General features: G+C 39.8%; 1 protein-coding gene across 6 annotated transcripts in view; it reads right to left on the minus strand.

Annotated features, from left to right (window-relative positions):
- tmtc1 (transmembrane O-mannosyltransferase targeting cadherins 1) overlaps positions 1-20,194 on the minus strand; it is a 128,802-nt gene that overhangs the window by 99,316 nt on the left and 9,292 nt on the right. For all 6 annotated transcript variants that reach the window (XR_010167797.1, XR_010167796.1, XR_010167795.1 and 3 more), the window contains exon 2: positions 16,857-17,034. Coding sequence is in view for 3 of the 6 variants with exons in the window: in XM_063905481.1 (XP_063761551.1) it covers positions 16,857-17,034 (178 nt within the window). In the remaining 3 variants the exon portion in view is untranslated. The remainder of the gene's footprint in view (positions 1-16,856; positions 17,035-20,194) is intronic.

The following is a 20,194-nucleotide window of genomic DNA, read 5'->3' on the forward strand; positions in this document are numbered from 1 at the left end:
CCTAAAAAGTGCATATAGTGACCATTACAAAGCACATATCAAACGCTATGAAAGTAGCCGCTCTGAGATACGAACCCAGTCATGCTTTCAAAAGGTATTAATCCACTGCCTTACTCCTAATGGCCTGAGGTACCGTTCAGACTTTGAAAAAGCAAGTTAAATATTTCATATTGACAAATTGCTTGTAGCTGTTCCCAACAATTGGGAAAAACAGTAACAATGACATTGAAATTGATCACTGGATGAATTTGCAAATTAGGTGGTAAAGGATATATACATAGCTGTTTAGACGGGCCCCTTATAATCGTCAGCATGGATGGAAAAAGTGCTGACATAATGTCAAATGAAGTATATAGACCAACTCGGCCATAGAGCCAGCACCACATGTGCCGCACAAATGGCAAACTGGTTCCCCATCTGCAATGACTGACCCATCCTCACCTCAGTCCCCGTCCCCACCTCAGTCCAGCCCTACATTTCCACAGGTACAAGAAATACAAGCAGACACTCTGCAAACTGGTAATTATGGACTTATTTTGTCGATTGTTGATGAAACTGGTGGCTGGTCCCTTTGATGAGCAGGGGATCAGCCATCTGCAAATGGACATAGCCCAACAGCTCATCAAGGAAACGGGTTGGGTTCTAATTTGTTTTCAGTTGTTATTGTCATGCAAGTGCTATTTATTTCATCCAATAACATGGCTATCTGTAATCAGCAGATGATTTGTCTGAGCTATGTCGGGTGCGTGGCGAACATGACACCCATGACGAATGGGTCAGGCAGTTTGGAGCACTTGAAGTTGATTACTGTAATGTTTTTATTATACAACTGTCCTAAAGCATATCTTTTTTTTTTTGCCCTTTTCTTCCAGATGGAGTGCACACTTTTTAAAAGCTGGTATCACAGCCTTTGTGTGGGGGAACCACCTGTGGACAAAGATTATTACTGTCCTGCATGTATTTGACGGCCAAACAATAAATAAAGTCCCTTGCCAAACCATGCCTCTATTTGAATGTATCCAGTGATGAATTTGTAGCCAATTATGACAGTTTTTCTCAATTGGGAGCAGCTACAAGCAAATAGTCAATAATAAATATTCACCTGTTGCTTCAACGTCTGAACGGTACCTCAGGCCATTAGCGGTAAGGCAGTGGATTAATACCTTTTGAAAGCATGACTGGGTTCGTATCTCACAGCGGCTATTTTCATAGCGTTTGATATGTGCTTTGTAATGGTCACTATATGCACTTTTTGGCTTTTGCATTCGTTTTTGAGGCTTGCGTTGGCTGCGTCTGCCTGTGTCATATTGTGAATATCACCAGTTAACATGGGTGGGGTTTATTTCATCCATGTTAAACGGTGATTTGTAAACAGCTGCTGACAAGAGCTGACAAGACTTATATGGTTCAAGCACGGCGTTGTTCGAGCCGTTCTGTGGCGTAATGATCCGATCATGGCTGAGATTTATATTTTCAGATTTACGGGTTCGAATCCTGTCGGTGGAGTTGGAATATTGTATATATATTTTCTATTTCTTGGCCAGCATGTCTGTGTTGTTGTCTGTAGGTGATCTCCACATGCACATTTACATGAAGTGATGCTTACGTTTTTTCGCCGAGATTTTTTAAAAAATATTGTCTGGTCACACTTCAGACACACAAGTAAGGTCAAAATGACGAACCTGGCAACCACATATGATTCGGCCCGTACAGCGTCATATGACGCTTAAGGAGTGGAAAACGTAAACACCAGTTGAACCGGAATCCAGTTAAACTGGAACACCGGCTGCATGTCTTGACCAAATTCCCCATTTACATGCACACATCCTAGGTACCGCAAACGAACACAGGGGGGCAGTATACACAGTGCAAATCAACCTTAATGATTTATATTGAACAGTTTTACTTTGAAATTAATATGAATCTTTAAAGAAAGGCAACACAGTCTGTGCAAGGGACTTCTTTTTTCGTTACCGTATTCCTTTTCACATCCAAACAGACGTCTCGTTCACGGGAACTGTTGGGATTCTCTCCCTGAGATTTCTGAATACAAGTTTGGCCTGTCTTGTTTCACCTGTTTACTCAGTTCAAGTTTAACTTCCGTAACAGTTAAATTAATATATTTGTTGATGTTTAACACATTTCGTCTCACTTGTCATAGTGGCTGGTACTAAAGATCATACAAAATAGATGTACAGAAGCGAAACTCTGTGAGGAGGTTTAGCTATGAGCAAAATACCTCTTACAATTATTTTATACTTTTATACTTGTTTCTTTGGGTCTTGTTTTGTGTTTATTCTTTTCAGTTGATAGCTGATGTAATAGTGATTCTAAAAGGAGTTCACTGATGAATAAGCTAATTCTGTTAACTGAGGACCGAAACAATGTTAGATATTGAGTTTATGGCGGTTAGTGTAAAGCCCGTTGAACTTTGGGAAGTAAACGGTTTGTGTAGGGAAGAGGGGAAAATGGGGAGAGGGATGTGTGATATATGTGTTCTTGTTTTCATGTGTTTTAGGGGTTATACTTTTCTTTTTTTTCTTCTTCCATGTTCTTTTTTCTTATGGTTTCTGCTATAAATGCTCTTGAGTACGGCACAATCTCAGCAATCATTTGTAAGCCATCGCAGGCTCTTATGACAACTACATTTATGCCCTTACATTATCTGTCAGTATATACCTATGTTAGGAATGGTTAAAGTTATTTATGACCAGCTTGCACTTCAGCTGTCCACTCTTTCAGTAAGAAATCTTCAATGACGACTCCATCTTGCCCTGGGATGGGTGGCTGCCGGGTCAACTTTATCAGCTGGAACTGTAAGGGCCTTAATCAACCTGTAAAACGTAAGAAGGTCCTCTCTCATCTTCAGAACCTTAAGGTAAATATTGCATTCCTCCAGGAAACACATTTAAAGATTTCAGACAACTCAAAACTTAAAACTCAGTGGGTGGGTGAGGTGTATCATTCTAAATGTAATGGTAAAGCTCGAGGCACTGCAATACTTATTCACAAATCTATACCCTTTATTGTCTCTCAGGTCACTGAAGACCGCAATGGTCGATATATTATTGTATCGGGCTCACTGTATAACACACCCTTAACGCTTGTTAATATTTACACCCCTTAACTGGGATGATCATAAGTTTTTTAATGAGCTTTTCTTAAATTTGCCTGTTGCTGAGGGGCACCAATTGATAGTTGGAGGAGACATGAATTGTGTTCTAGACACAAAGCTAGACCGCTCTTCAGCATGACACTTGCAGTTACCGAAATGTGCATTGGCTCTGCAGTCACACTTAGAAACACTAGGAGCCGTAGATGTGTGGCGGTTCCTCTTCCCATCAGCCAGGCAGTATTCTTTCTTTTCCCCTGTACATCAATCGTACTCGCGCCTTGACTACTTTTTCATTGACAAACGCCTTCTCTCGATGGTTAAAAATTGCTCATATAATGTTATAATAATATCAGATCATTGACCTTTACTCATGGAGCTATGCTTTTGGACTCAACCATCTCATTCTCCGTCTTGGAGATTTAACACTTACTTACTATCGGATGAAGCCTTCATTACATGTATATCTTCAGAAATTGACATATTCCTAGAAATACTGACAAAGATATATGGTGGAGTTCTATCTGGGAAAGTCTTAAAGCCTATATCCGTGGAAAAATAATGTCTTATAGCTCCTTCAAAAACAAACAAACGAGGATGCGCCTGCTAGAACTGAATGATTTCAAATTTAGATCAACAACATTGTACTTCTCCATCTCCCGATTTATATAAACAGAGATTATGTTTACAGACAGAATTTAATGTTCTTTCTACAAAACAGACTGAACAGGTGATTTTAAAATCAAGGGGAATGGTCTATGAGCAGGGTGAAAGGGCATCTAAAATTCTCACTCACCAATTAAAGCGCTCAGAGAACTTACGGTTAATATCTCAAATCAAAAATGAATCTGGCCACCTGGCCCATGATTCTGGTGAAATCAACAAAACATTTAGTAACTTCTATAGTGAACTTTATGCATCTGAATCCTGTAAGAATGTACAACTGCTGGATACATTTTTTGAAGGCATTTCTTTTCCCAACATAGACGAGGCGGCTAGGAAACAGCTCGATGAACAAATTACTGCAAAGGAAATTGAAGAAGCAATTAAAACAATGCGAGCAGGCAAATCTCCCCCTATCTCCCCTCCTCTTTGCAGTAGCTATTGAGCCCCTTGCCGTTAAACTCCGTTCAGAGGCACATTTTAAAGGAGGGTTCAGATCTGGAGAGGAACATAAACTTTCCCTATATGCGGATGATCTTCTGCTCTATATTTCTGACCCCCTGGGTTCACTACCCTATGTTTTCAGTGTACTTAACCGCTTCGGAGAAATCTCAGGCTATAAATTAAACCTTCAGAAGGGGTGAGCTGCTTCCTATAAATGTGATAGCAAAGATTCTTCCTCTTCAAAACTTTGGTCTGAGACAAACATCTGAGTATATCACTTACTTAGCATAACAAACTGTATGACCAGAATTTTACTAACCTCTTAGAATCACTCAGGAAAGATTTACAGAGATGGAGTACACTACCCCTGTCCCTGGCTGGCCGAATCAATGCTGTTAAGATGAACGTGAAGACAAAATGTCTGTATTTGTTTCAATGTGTGCCAGTATTGATTAGAAGAAAATTGTTTGTAATTCTTGACAAATTTATCTCAAAGTTTATTTGGAATAATAAACCTGCAAGAATTTGTAAGGCTTTTTTGCAAAGGCCAAAGCAATCAGGGGGAATGGCTTTACCTAACTTTGAATATTACAACTGGGCTGCTAATATTCGTAGCATGTTATTTTGGAAAACGTCGTTGCATAAACAACAACCATCCTGGTTGGTCACTGAAGCCTCATTTTGTAAATTATCTTCACTTCCTGCTCTCTTGACATGCCCCATACCAGTAGAACTCTCTGCATATAAAAATAACCCAACACTTGGACATTCCCTTAGGATCTGGGTTCAGTTAAGGAAAAGATTTGGACTTGTATCAATGCCCCTCTCAGCACCAATTGATCAAAATCATTCCTTCCCCCCCTCACTGCAGGACTTGCCTTTTAAAATCTGGAAGACAAAAGGTATAAAATATTTTGAAGATTTATATATTGATGATAATTTTGCCTCATTCACCCAGCTGAAGCAGAAATATAATCTTAATAACAACCAGTTTTTTAGATATCTGCAGGTTAGAAACTTTGCTCCAACTAATCTAGTTCAGTTCCCTTCCTAAAACCACATTAGACCATATTTTGGACATTAACCCACTTGGAAGGGGTGTGGTTGCTCAAATATATAATTTTTAATTTCGCAACTTGACTGTCCCTCCTTACAGTATATATAATTAAGGGCCTATGGGAAGAGGACCTGAAGTTACAACTGGACGAGGACACATGGGATTCAATTCTACACAAGGTCCACTCCTCATCTATCTGCGCATGGCATGGAGTCCTGCAGTTTAAAATTCTCCACCGTCTTCACTATACTAAAGCAAAATTAGCCAAATGTTATCCTAATGTGAGCCCCTTACGTGCTAGGTGTAAAAATCAAGTAGGGACTCTTATCCACACTTTTTGGACTTGTCCCCGGCTTTGTAAGTACTGGGAAGATGTATTTAAAACTCTCTCAAAGGTATTTGAGATCCCTTTCAATTAGTCTCCGCTGACAGCATTGTTTGGAGTGGTGACTGAAGAAGCTCACCTTCCAAAATATAAATTAAATGCTATTGCTTTTGCGTCTCTGATTGCTCGACAGCTAATTCTTCTTAAATGGAAGGACGAAGCACCACCCACACATACGCACTGGATTAGAGATCTAATGCAGTTGTTGCAACTAGAGAAAGTCCGGTCCACTCTGAGGGGATCAACTGATAGATTTTACAAGGCCTGGCAGCCGTTCATCACACACATAGAGAACTGCAAGCTGGGTTTAACAATTTGAGGATGATTGTGTCTAGAGTTGAGTGTTGCTGAAATGTGGGATTCATCAATTCTAATGAAATGCGTCTGATTTATTTAGCCTTTTTATTTATCTTTCTTTTTTGTTTGTTTTTGTCTCCATTGTCAGAAATAGTATACATATCGCTTTTATTCTGTTTCTCAAAATGATCTATGTATTTATCATTCACTTAAATTTTTATTTAGTTACTTGTTTTCTTTTGTGATGGGACGGGGGTGGGGGGTGTATTTGATCTGTGAAATGTTCATTGTAACACATGTTGTAGGTATTGGACTGCTTAACGACATTCTCTGTATCATTTTTCTTTATAAGATGAAACATTTCAAAATAAAGTGTTTTTTAAAAAAAAGATGTCTGTGAAGAAATGGCTGCTTCCTCCAATATCTTAGGGAGGTAGTGTACTATGGCACCGCTTGAGCTACATGAACTGTGTGAAAAGCATAAAAGGAAGGGAAAGATCAACAAACCGATCACGGCATGGTCAAACAGACTGGTAAGGTGTCTCTGTAATCAACCCTGTCGTTAAACTGTGTCCGTTTTAGGACTTACATTAAACCGTTTTCCACATATTTTCTGAATGTAACACACTCAATGAACTCTTGGCTCATTTAGCTCAGATTTGTGTGGAGTCTGTGTGGAGAAAAGTTCTTGAAATCAGAAGGGGAGATAAGATAGTACAGAGAGGGTCAGAGTGGTTTAGAACTAGAATGCAGCCAGAGTTCGAGTTTTATGAAATGATGGCGGATCTGCTGACTTTTAAAGAAAGGTTGTGAAACACAGACATAATTTGAACTTGTGATGGTGAGAAATTGCAATTGTCTTGTACAATGAACATACAATGGCAAGAAAAACTAAGTGAACTCTTTGGAATAACCTTTATGTAAACATTTGTATTAAAATATGGTCTGATACAAACACAAACACAATCTGTTTTACTAATATCACACAAATGATTGCTTTGTTCTGGTCCATATTGAAACATAATTCAAAGATTCACAGTGTAGGTTGGAAAAAGTCTTTGAACTCCTAGACAACAAAAACTAACCGAGTTAGGAGTTAGCAAACTTCGTTTTAATCAGTGAAACAAGATTAGGAGTATTGCTCAAGTTATTTAAACTTATAAGAATCACTTTTTAAAAAAAAGTTAAATATTTTGAGCTTGCTATACACAAGAAGCATCTGCTTATAGGAAACATGATTGATGGAGCTTTCATTCGGAAAAGTCTGCATTTTGAACAAGAGAAACAAGCAACTTTCGGACAACTTTTAACAATTAATGCACTAAACGTTGATTTGTGCTTTCACAAAAATGGTTATACAGTGCCCTTCAGAATTATTGAAATCCCTTTGTTAAAAATGAGCAAAACAAGTTGAAAAAATGTCTATTGTTTTTCCTCATAACATTTCATTCAAAATATTAACAAAATCTAACCTTTTTACTGAAGTAAAATTATTTTAAAAATGTTGACTTCAAATAAATATTTTTCTTCAAAACATGTGTGCCACAATTATTGGCACCCCTTCATTTAATATTTTGTGCAGCCTCCTTTAGCCAGGATTACAGCTCTGAGTCTCCTCCTGTAATGTCTGATGAGGTTGGTGAACACATGGCACGGGATCTGAGACCATTCTTCCATACAGAATGTCTCCAGATCCTTCAGATTCCGAAGTTGACGCAATGTGGACTCTCCTCTTCAGCTCCTCCCACACATTTTCAATGGGATTTAGGACTGGGGACTGTGAAGTCTTTATTCTGTGGTCAATAAACCATTTTTGAGTAGATTTTGAGGCGTGCTTTGTTGTCCTGCTGGAAGCTCCAACCATGGCCCATCTTAAGCTTCCGAGCAGAGGCTGTTAGGTTTTCATTTAATATCTGATGTTATTTGATAGAGTCCATGATACCATGTATCTTAACAAGATGTCCAGGGCCTTTGGAGGAAAAACCGCCCCACCAGATCAAAGATCCACCAGCATACTTCACAGTGGGTATGAGGTGCTTTTCTGTATGGCTATCTTTCTGTCTACGCCAAACCCACCTTTGACGCTTGTTGTCAAAAAGCTCTATTTTGGTGTCATCTGACCATATAACCCTGTCCCATTCAAAGTCCCAGTTACGTTTGGCAAACTGTGGACGCTTAAGTTTGTTGTTAACTGAAAGCAATGTTTTTTTCCTGGCAACCCTCCCAAACAACTTGAGGTCATGTAGGCGGCGTCTGATGGTCGTTTTGGAGATTTTCTGACCCCAACACTCGTCTGACCTCTGCAATTCTCCAGCTGTGATCCTTGGAGATACTTTTGACAGTCGAACCATCCTCCTCACGGTTTGTGTTGTCAATGTACACACACATCCTCTTCCAGGCTAATTCTTAACATCTCATGTTGCTTCATGCATCTTAATTTTGCTTTGATAGTGGAAATGGGCATTTTCAACTGCTTCGAGATTTTCTTATATCCATTTCCTAATTTGTGCAGCTCAACAACTTTTTTTCGCAGATCATCAGTGTGTTCTCTGGTCTTTCCTATAGTGATAAATGACAAAGGGAATTTTGGCCTGTGTCACCTCATATTTATACCACAGTGAAACAGGAAGTCATGGTTGACCTCTTAAGAGTTCCTAATCAAACAGGTGAACCTAAAAATGTAAGTTATGGCCGGAAGAAATATTTCAATTAGATCTTAATCAAATGATTTTCTAGGGGTGCCAATAATAGTGACACACATATTTTGGAGAGAAATATTTATTTAAAGTCCACATTTGCTTTTCTTTTAATAATTTTACTTCAGTGAAAAGGTTAGATTTTTGTTAATATGTTGAATGAAATATTAACAGTAAAACAATAAACACAGTTTTTGCATATTGTTTTGCTTATTTTTAATAAAAGGGTGCCAATAATGCTGCAGGGCACTGTACGTCTTAAATTAATCCTGAAATGTAAGTTCAGATTTTTTAAAGATGCAAACATTTTTTTTAAATTAATACTTAATAGGCTGGATTTTTTATTCCAACCATAATTCAGATTTAATAAAAAGCTTATAGATGGAAATAACACATGTCATGGAGGGCCTGCATACAGAGACAGGGTTTCTGCCTCTTCTGTATGGGGGTAGATTTTATTCAATATTATTGGTGTGAACAGAAAAATTATCTGGGTAAATGTGTAATCTGTAAATGTGAAACCACACATACAAAAAAACATTTGTAAATTCACCAAAATTATTTTGCAAAAAAGATCTAAAAATACACAGAAAAAATCCACAAGTCAAACGGAAATTGGATAGTGGCCCTTTAGAGTGACTGTGTTTCCGATGACCGATGGTATAAAGGTGGTAGGTGTTGTTCTTGTTAAGATGAGCTGTTTAATGCGATAATTAGTGCTATCAAGTGCGGTTTGTGCGGTTCATGCAGTCAACAGACATTAAACACTCCCCGAACTCTCCCCGTAACTAGTAGTGTCTGGAACTCAACTAAATCCTTAAGTTTCAAAAGTCCTGACTTGATAAACAGACTATTTGTGTGTTCTCTGAAGTCCACTTTACGAATAATTCTTAGTGCTCTTTTCTGTAACATAAACAATGGATTTATATTACTCATGTACGTGTTGCCCCACACTTCCACACAATAGTTAAAATATGGCAAAACCAGTGAGCAGTATAGAATTGTCATTGCCTTGTAATCAAACACATACTTTGCTTTATTCAATATAGAAATATTCTTTGACACCTTTTTTTTTACATGTGCTATATGTGATTTCCATGTCAATTTGTCATCCATTGTCACACCCAAGAACCTAAATTCAGAAACTCTTTCAATACAAACTCCATCTATTGACAGTGAAACCATATTTTAAGTTTGGCCATTTCATTTACAATGCTTTCTGCTAAAACCTTTAAATCATCTCCTGAACTAAAGAAATTGGTGTCATCTGCAAACAACACAAACTGCAGTATCTTTGATGTCTCACATACAGTATGTCATTGATATACAAAAGAAAAAGTTTAGGCCCCAAGACCGAGCCCTGTGGAACTCCACATTCAATGTTCATACTCTCAGATGTTTTACCAGCAAACTCTACGTATTGTTGTCTGTTATCTAAATAGCTACTTAACCAGTTTAGAACTATTCCTCGCACACCATATGTATGTAATTTAGAAATTAAGATGGTATGATCTATAATATGAAATGCTTTTTTTAAATCAATAAATACGCCCATTGTGTATTTATGATTTTCTATTGCTGTTGTAATTTCCTCTGTTATTTTCATTAATGCTAAAGCTGTAGATCGGTTTGCCCGAAAGCCATACTGACTCTCATTAAATAAATTATTCTTTTCAATAAATGTATCTAATTTTTGTACAAACAGTTTTTCAAGTACTTTGGTAAATTGTGAAAGTAGAGACACAGGTCTGTAGTTAGTAAAGCTGTGTTTATCTCCCATTTTAAAAATTGGAATAACCTTTGCTATTTTCATTCTGTCTGGAAAAGTACCTGTATTAAAAGAAAGATTGAAAATATAGCTTAGTGGTTTGGTCATACAGTCAATAGTCTCTTTCACTATAATCATGTCGATCCCATCACTATCAGATGATGTCTTATTGTGGGATTTTGCTACAATTTATCTAATTTCCATTTCACTCACTTCTCCGAGAAACATGGACTGCAACACTTTATGTTTCACATTCCAGCCACTCTCTGTTTGCTTATCCTCATGTTTTTTTATAGAATTTGCGAGATTAGGTCCCAACATTTACAAAAAAAGAATTGAATTAATTTGCCACTTCATTCATGTTTTTTATTTCCTTATTATTATCGTTAATGAAATAACTGGGCAGACCTGTGCACACGGGTTAATTTCCTATTACATTGTTTAGAATTTTCCAAGTGCCTTTGATATCATTTGTATTTTCTTTTAACTTCTTATTATAATACTTTTTTTTGGCTTGTCTCAATATACATATCAACTTAGTTTTATAAGTCTTGTATTGTTTTTCAGCAGTCTTTGTTTTAAACTTAATGAAGTCTGTATAAAGTTTATTTTTCTTTTTGCATGCATTTTGCAAGCCCTTTGTTATCCAAGGCTTTTTATTGAAACTAGATTTTTTATGTTTACATAACATTGTCGGACAGTGTTTGTCATACAGTGAAAGGTAGATCTTTAGAAATGCCTCATAAGCAGCATTTACCTCTTCTACATAAACTGCTTTCCACTCTTCTTTTAAGAGGTCATTCCTGAACTTGTTTATTGTTTCATCAGTTCTTACTCTTACATATCTATTGCAATTTTCCTCCTTCTTTGTCTTTATTTCACAATCATAGATTACAAATACAATTAAATGGTCACTTATGTCATTTATTAACAGCCCACTTTTAACAGTGTTCTCCATGACATTTATAAAAATATTGTCAATTAATGTTGAACAAGTGGAGGTTATTTTACTGGGCTTGGTGATCAATGGGTATAGCCCTCTGCTGTATAATGTATCCATGAAGTCTGAAGTTGTTTTATGTTTAGATACATTTAAGAGGTCAATATTAAAATCACCACAGATTATAAATGTTTTACTTTCATTTAGCCTATTCATTAATACTTCCAAACTGTCTTTAAATGTTTCAACTTTTGACCCTGGCGTTCTGTATACACAAGTCACAACAATATTTCCCCTCCTTTCCATTTCAATTTCCACAGTAAGGCATTCCATTAAATCTTCAATTACTATTGTCATATGTTCAACAGGTTTACAATTCAATTCACTGTCCACATGAAGGGCCACACCCCCTCCCCTCTTGTTGGTTCTGTTGATATAATGTAACTCATAACCCTCAATATGAAAATCAATACCTTTCTCTTGATTTAACCAAGTCTCAGATAAGGCTATCAGTTTGAATTTACTTTTAAATGTATTCAAATATTCATTGATCTTAGTGAAGTTTGCATAGAGACTTCTACAATTGATATGCATTAACGAAAATGTATTATCCAGTTCAACACTGTCATTAAATTGATCATCAGTATAATATTCACACGTGTCATTGATCTGACTAAACACATGATTCTCCGGGTCGATATCATATTCAAAATCATACATTTTATGCTTCGTGTTGACAAACCTTGTAAAGGTTCGCAGCGAATCAGTCATTTGTTTCGAAATCAATGAAATACCTGCTGGGAGTCACTCTCCCTGGGCCTTTGTCTTTGTTTTAGTAATCCACACATACCTTTTTCAGTATTTTGAAATAGCCCAGTGTGCTCTTTCAATTTGTATTTCATCGTGAACATCCAGTTTCTCCCGTATTAAGTTTTTCACAAAATCAACCATGTTGTTACCTTCACATTTTTCAGGCATTGAATAAATTTCGATTGTACCTCCGGGCACGGCCTTCCAGATCCTCACATTTGTCTTCCAGTTTTTTCTGTAGGCGCATACTGTGGATTAGCACTTTACTCATATAGATTTCACGGTCCTCATTCTCCGCAATTCTTAATTCTGCTACATCCATCCTTGTTTTCAGTTCTACGATGCCTTCTCGTGATTCATTTATTTCCTTTTTCAAGGCTCCAAAGATTCCTGCCGTTTCCATATGGAATTCTCAGATTTCTTTTAATATTTCGGAGAGTCCCAATACACCATCCGCCCCCTCAGATTGATGTTCCACAGGTGGATTGTTTGCACGGATTTCTCCCTGTTTCTGTTTCTCTTTCTGGCTCCACCTTGTTGACATTTTTATTGATTTTTTTCTGCCAAAAACGGCTTAAGGTAACTCCGTTTGAAAAGTTCCTTTGTTGCAATCTAAGTTTCGGAATTATTCCCAAACTCCGAAATTGTTTGTAGCGTGTTGCGTCTCCTCACCGGCATAGTCAGCCATCTTGGAATACTTAACACACATGTATGTTGTATTTATGATTAACCACACTGCAAAAACTTGAAGTATATTTGCCTTATTTCTAGTCAGAATATTTCTTTTCATTTGATATAAGACACAATAACTTAAGAATGAGCAATGCAGTGTTTCCTCTATTGACTCCAGTTAAATTGAACTGATGAGAGCTATTCTTCACTACATCACACGTATATACTGTATGTAGAACCTTAAGGCAGTGGGTCTCAACCTTTTTTGGACCAGCTCCCCCTTTCCATTATCCAGGTCCCTCACTGCCTCCATCACATAAAATGTAGGCTAATTGCCTACACCTAAATTCTAATGTTGTTTATCATTCAGTTTGTACTATTCTGATTATTCTTCTTAGTATTTATTATTTATATTATATGTGTATTATAATAATTTTGTATTTATATTCCTACATTTTTTTTTTTTATTATAAGGCTGCTATATTATGTGATTAGACAAAAATCTAATTCTCTGAGACTGTAGTCACAGAATAACATTTCTAAATAATAATAGATATGATATTATTAAAATATATAGAGAGAACACATTACTCCTGTTTTAGCTGCACTACATTGGCTGTCAGTGTCTTTTAGAATTGATTTTAAAATTATTTTACTGGTTTTTACTGGTAAGCTCTTAATGGCCTGGCACCCGCTTACCTCACAGAGTCTTTATCTGTTTATGTCCCAAAACGAGCCCTGAGGTCCTCTTCAGCTGGCTTTTAAAATATTCCTAAAGTCCTCCAACATAAAATGAGTGAAGCCACTTTTATACATTACGCTCCAAAACTGTGGAACTACTGTGGAAAACTCAGGAAACATCAGAAAGGCCAACTCACTGGACATTTTTAAACGACAGCTGAAGACACTTTTTTTAGATTAGCTTTTTTTAGCGGCGCACTCCTTTTAAATGGTCTTTTAGTCTTTATCATTTACCTACTTTTATATTGTTTTATTGGTCTTAAAGGGTTTTAATTTGTATTATTTATGTAACAGTTTTAAGAGCAACATTCCTTTTACGTTGGTCTTTCAAAAATGTTATTGTTGATTATTATATTACCATAGCTTTGCTAGAATGCATCTTAAAATGTTATACTTTGTTGTTATGCTGCTTGTCTCTGAATTGGTCTTAAACATCTGTTCTCGCTGTTTTTTTTCCACTTGTGATGTATGCTTTTCTGTAAAGCACTTTGAGCTGCATGTTATGTATGAAAAGTGCTATATAAATAAAGCTTTATTTTTTATTATTATTGTATATTTTTGACAGCTGTTGCTTTTACCTTCAATTGCCTAATAAGACATGTACCTAGGGAGCAAAAAATGCCATGTAAATAGAAATGTTAGTCAGGAGTGTTAAACAAATGCAAGGGTAAGAAGTATGAGATTCAAACAGCGTTCCAACGGAAAACAAGCAGCCTACAACGGAACATGTCTGAGGCTACTGGAAAACAGCCATGATTCCTTTTCACTTTAAAAGCAGATAAGCTATATGTTTTTTGCTTGCGGGAAAAAGTAAAAAGAAACACGAACCCGCGCTAATGTATCTTATTACTTTTTCTTTTGCGGCAAAAGTAGTCACACGTCGAAGCATGTACCTTTTTGGCATATAAAAAAAAACTGTCCCAACTGGAATCAAGCCGGCTGATGTCCTTACTTACTGAGGCTCAGCTGGCCAGCTGGCAGGTATCTGGTTTTAACACTAGAACCGCAAAGGGGGTCATTTTTACCCCACTGCATTTTCAAATAGCCTATATGTAACTTTATTAATATAAAACCCAAAACAGGATCAGGTTCTGCTGAGTAGAAATAAACTATTCTAAAATATGAACATCTCGAAAGCGAGCTGCATGAGACTGAAACGGATGGGCTGTCAGGAGAGGGAGAGAGGAAAAGAGAGCGCTCAGTTTATTATTAAAAGTTAATGTACATTTTTTAATAATGTAGTTTGTGTAAATGTATTAATTATGTTGTTTTTTGTTTGTAGAAGCGCACCATTTATTGATTTATTGTAAAATTAATCTGAACTTTTTGATCTGTTATAAACTGAATCACTTTAAAAATGGATTATTATAAATTACAGCGGGGTTTAAATGACCAGTTGTAGTGTTAATATTGTTTTCGAAAATGGTTTACTTTTGCATGTAGTCTTGTGTATACAGTTATGTCAATAAAGCCACTTGAATTGAATAGTGTTACAGTCTTTCAGCGGACACCCTTCTTGTCAATCTGTAACCACGTCAATAACACAGCGTTTATGGTGTATCCTTGGAAAAATATGAATGCTTTAGCAGTGGCGGCTGAGAGTTGAGGTGCCGTTTTTTCTTTTAAGAAGCACTTTATCGCTCGGCAATATAAAAGTCTCAAAACCACACAAAGTTGCCTGAACACTGGTCAGAATCAATTCAGAATATGGTTTATTGCCAAGTAAATTTAAACATGAAAAAGGACTTTGCCTCGCTCTTTTTTTCAAATATGGAGGGAAAGTTAATTTTAGTAAATTTCAGTTTGGGTATATTGTCACCATGACTTCATGATCTGTCCGATGTGTCCCCCATGTTCATGTTGTGAGCACCGCTGGTAAAATGCCACACAATATCTTTCACTCTCGTGTCTCAGTTGCTGTGTCCGGCACACACCATCACACACACACACACACACACAGAGTGGATGAAAGCAGAGACATTCTGCCCCACGGACCTGAAAAGTCAACACAGGAGCAGACATCCAGAGCCAGGAGGACACACGTACACAAACACATTGCCTCGCTCTTTTTTTCTAATCTTAGATTTAACAACATAGCATATAAAACGCCCCCCCAAAACACATAAAAGCCCCCCTTTCAAAAATATTGCTTCCAGCGCCCCCTGACGTTCTCTGAACGCCTGCCGTAAGGGCTTTGAATTATTTGAAGCTACTGTGATATTTCTGTATGGTTTATTGCACTTTTTGTAAGTTTTTTTGGATAAAGGCATCAGCTAAAGTAAATGTAATTGTGAGAATGCTGTTCATTGACTACAGTTCAGCCCCTTAAGGCTGCATGCTCAGCCCTCTACTCCCTGTTTTCAAACGACTGTTCACACATGACTGCGTGGCCATAAACAGCTCCAACACAACCGTGAAGTTTTCTGACAACACGACCGTCATCATCCTGATTACCAACAGCGACGAGACAGCATACAGAGAGGAGGCTAAACCCTGATATCTTGGTGCCAGGTTAACAACTTCCATCTCAATGTCTCGGCTCTACGGGGGGTGATGAAAACTGCACAGCACATCACCAGGACGGAGCTGCCATCCATGGAGGACCTCTACTCCAAGCGGGTCAGGAAGAAAGCCCACAGGAATATCAAAGACCCGCCCATCACCCCAGCAACAAACTGTTCTGTCTGCTGCCGTCTAGCAGGCGGTACCGCAGCAACAAGACCAAAGCCTCCAGCCAGAGACAGTTTCATCCCACAGGCCATCAGACTATTAAACTCCTGAGTTCTGTAAAGTGCCTCAACAAGCCAAAACATAGATCTGGTTGCATTTTGCAATTTATTTATCCAAGTAGTTATTAGTGTAATAAAAAGTATTTCATTTACTTTGACTGTACAATATTACATTTTCCATTCTGTTCTTCATACTCTAATTACGTGTATAGACTTCTTCTTGTACTATTTCTATTTTATTTTATTGCACATTTTGCAACATTCTCTTGCCATATTTTATTTATATTCAGTTATTTATTTCACTATTTGTATTGGTTGAATTTGTTTTATGTCCTTTATACTGTATTTTAATGTTGCATTGTTGGAGGAGCCTGGGACTTTTTTTTGATCGCCATCTACACTGTAGCTAATGTGCATATGGCAATAACGCCTTTGAATCATTGAAGATGTGAAGGAGAGACCGTAAGGGTTCAGCTCTTTAATTAAATCTGTTCTTTTCTCACTCTGAGCCAGTACATCAAATCTGTGGGTCATGTACTCACGGCTTCAGTGTGGATGGGGTGCACAGCAAACAGAAGTGCTGTGACAAAGGCCAGGCGTGAGTCTTCAAACACGCAGCGCTCACACGTGTGCATGAGCAGGCAGGTTACAGCGCAGTGCAAACACACGTTGATGATGTGGAAGTAGAGAGGTGTCATGCCGCCTAGCAGGATGTTCAACCTGATGGACACAAAGAGAGAAATCATCAGCACTGTTTGAGGAGGGAGCTGCATTTTAGTTGTATCTGACAGTGGGAATGTTTAAACATTCAGACTGATGGATCATTAGTACAGCAGGTTTCTTTCTCTTTCTCAATAACCTCAAACATATTAAGACAAAAACAGTCAAACTTATCTGAGAAAATAGCTCAGCTTATAGCAAAATACATTTTAAATTTCCTCAATGAAGTGATTGTCTCATCATCCTGAACAGAATCCTGATCCATTTCAATGAATTTCAAATGAAAGAGCATGATTGTTTTGAGAGCGAGATTAAGATTCCCAACACCAAATTGCAGTCTGTTTATCTCCTTCTAGAAACAAATCATTTAGTGAAGAACAATTTGTTTAACGTAATTTGTATTACAGCTAGTGGTGCACCAATTTAAAAAATGTGAGTTGATGCCGATGTTTTGAGTAACAATGGTGTGGATGGCGATGTTTTACTGTATACAATTTAATAGTAGCATAATGCAGAAACGGGAGTAGCAGCAGTATAACAAAGTCACAAGTATAAACAACAGACTCACAAGAACATTGAATGATGGATTTCATTTAGCGATCCTGCAGACACCCGCTCCCCCTGCAGCAGCAGCTCCTCACAGAGGACTGGAGAGCAGTACCACCCCACCCAATGACTTTAAAGTTACGGCAGACCCACAGTCAGAGTTCTAATCCTTTAAAATGATGGCCGGACTTCAGATTTTGTTTGTCCGATTTCAAAACATCAACACTAACGCCACTTCTGAAAGTCACCGAGCAAAACATAAACATCCGCTGAGGACACACATAGTTATGAAGCGTTAGCGGGGGCTCTGAAGAGGAGGTTTGGACAGTGTTTTCCTCCAGAGCTGCTCCGAAATGAACTGAGTAACCGCTGCAGGAAGTCTGGCGAGGCGCTGCGGGCGCTGGCCAACGACGTGGAGTCTGACGCGGCGGGCATATGTGCACATGCCGCCCGGAGTGCAGAGTGAGCTGGCGCGGGACCAATTCATCAGGGCCCTCCTCCCTGCTGACTTGCGGGTCCAGGTACAGCTGCAGCATCCACAGTCTTTGCAGGCAGCCTTGGAGATGGCTGTGGAAAGAGAGAATGTATGGGGTGTAGCAGCTAGGAATGGTGAAGCAGAGGGTCAACCCGCTGTGAGGGGCTGCCTAGAGGAGAGGCCTTTGTGGGTTGCTGAAATGACAGAACTGATAAGGGCGGTGTCCCTGCAGCCAACACGCAGACCAAGTACCAGGGCCTGTTGGGGGTGTGGTCAGCCAGGACATTTGGCCAGAGACTGCCCCAAGCACACAGGGCCCAGGGAAACGACTCAGGGTCTGCATAGAGGGGAAGATGCGGAACCAGGCCCCAAAACCCCCAACCAAACCACAACCTTATTTTCACTCTCACAGACATCCCTGGAAGTAGCCAGACAGCACAGCCGGGGGAGTCAGGCTCTACTCCCTCCTGAAGCAGATGACAGCACATGCTTTGAGCCTGTTGTCGCGTTTGGCCGCGATGGTGGTGGGGATTCCTGTTATGTCCCTGTCACTGTAGAAGGGGTGCCCTGCACTGCACTGGTGGATACAGGCTCGACAGTATCTCTGGTGAGAGCAGATGTGTTGCCCATTGGAACGCAGCTGGAGCCAACTGTTGTGCGTCCGCGCACAGTCACGGGAGAGCTGGCACCTTTGAAAGGCAAAGGCAGACTGTGTCTGTGGGGGGAGTTACCATGTGTCACCCGGTGTGGATAGCAGCAGTGCAGGACCCGTGTATTCTGGGTTTGGACTTTTTGAAGGCAACGAGCTGTCCTTATCCCTGGTGACGGCCACTCAGGGCAACTCCTCACCTGTCACCCCAAGTGTGTGCCACACCGCCCCAGCTCTCTTCGACCCTGCCCCAGCTTTCCCCGACCCGGCCCTAGCTCTCCCCGACCCAGTCCCGGCTCTCCCTGTCCCAGCTCTCCCCCACCCAGCCCCAGCTTTTCCCAACCCAGCCCCAGCTCTTCAACAGTTTCCCTGGACAGGGGTGGTTGAGACTCAGTCTGCAGTATTGGAGGTGTGGAGGAAGAACTGTTGCCGTCTTAATCCAGAGCAGCAGGACAAATTGCGGCAATTGCTGCTAGAGCTCCACGGCAGTTTCGCCATGAGTGAGGAGGAGGTTGGCCGAACTCATCTAGTCGAACACGAAATCGATACAGGAGACACACGCCCCATCAAGTGTCGTCCTCGCCGCCTCCCCCTGGCACGTCAGCAGGCTTGTGACGATGCAGTGCAGAGCATGCTGAAGGCAGACATCATCGAGCCCTCGGACAGCCCGTGGGCCGCAGCTGTAGTTATGGTCCCAAGGAAGACCGGTGGCTGGCGCTGTGTTCAGACTACAGGCCGGTGAACGGGTTCACCAAGAAAGATTCATAACCCCTCCCCCGCATTGACGAATTCCTGAACCTGGTCTCGGGGTCATCTTGGTTCTCGTCCTTGGACCTCCACAGTGGGTATTATCAGGTCCCTCTTGGCCCTGAAGCCAGACCAAAAACAGCTTTCTGCACTGGGCGGGGTTGTGGCAGTTCAAGGTCCTCAGCTTTGGCCTTTGTAATGCCCCTGCCACCTTTGTGCGGTTGATGGACAGGGTGCTGTCTGGTATTCCCCGTCAGCAATGTTTGGTCTACATAGACAACATCCTGGTGCATGGCAGCTCGTTTGAGGCGGCCCTGGGATCTCTACGAGTGGTGCTGAAAAGGATCAGAGCCGCTGGCTTGAAGCTACACCCAGAGAAGTGCCATTTCATGCAGAGAGAGGTCACTTTCCTGGGGCACAAAGTGGGGGGCGAAGGCATCGGCACCCTGCAAGAGAAGGTGCAGGCGGTTGCGGACTGGCCCAATCCTCTGAACCAGAAGCAGATGAAGAGTTTCTTGGGCCTGGTCTCGTACTATAGGAGGTTTGTACGGGGTTTGCTTGCACTGATGCACCCCAGCTGCTACAGAAGGACAGTGACTTTGTTTGGACTGAACAATGTCAAGGAGCGTTTGACAGCCTTCGGCACGCTTTGAGCGAGACCCCAGTTCTCCCTCCAGACCAACCCCACCCTGCCATTCACCCTGGACACGGACGCGAGCGGCGTGGGTGTTGGAGGAGTGCTT

Source organism: Eleginops maclovinus, chromosome 17, assembly GCF_036324505.1.
Source record: "Eleginops maclovinus isolate JMC-PN-2008 ecotype Puerto Natales chromosome 17, JC_Emac_rtc_rv5, whole genome shotgun sequence".
Classification (NCBI taxonomy): Eukaryota; Metazoa; Chordata; class Actinopteri; order Perciformes; family Eleginopidae; genus Eleginops; species Eleginops maclovinus.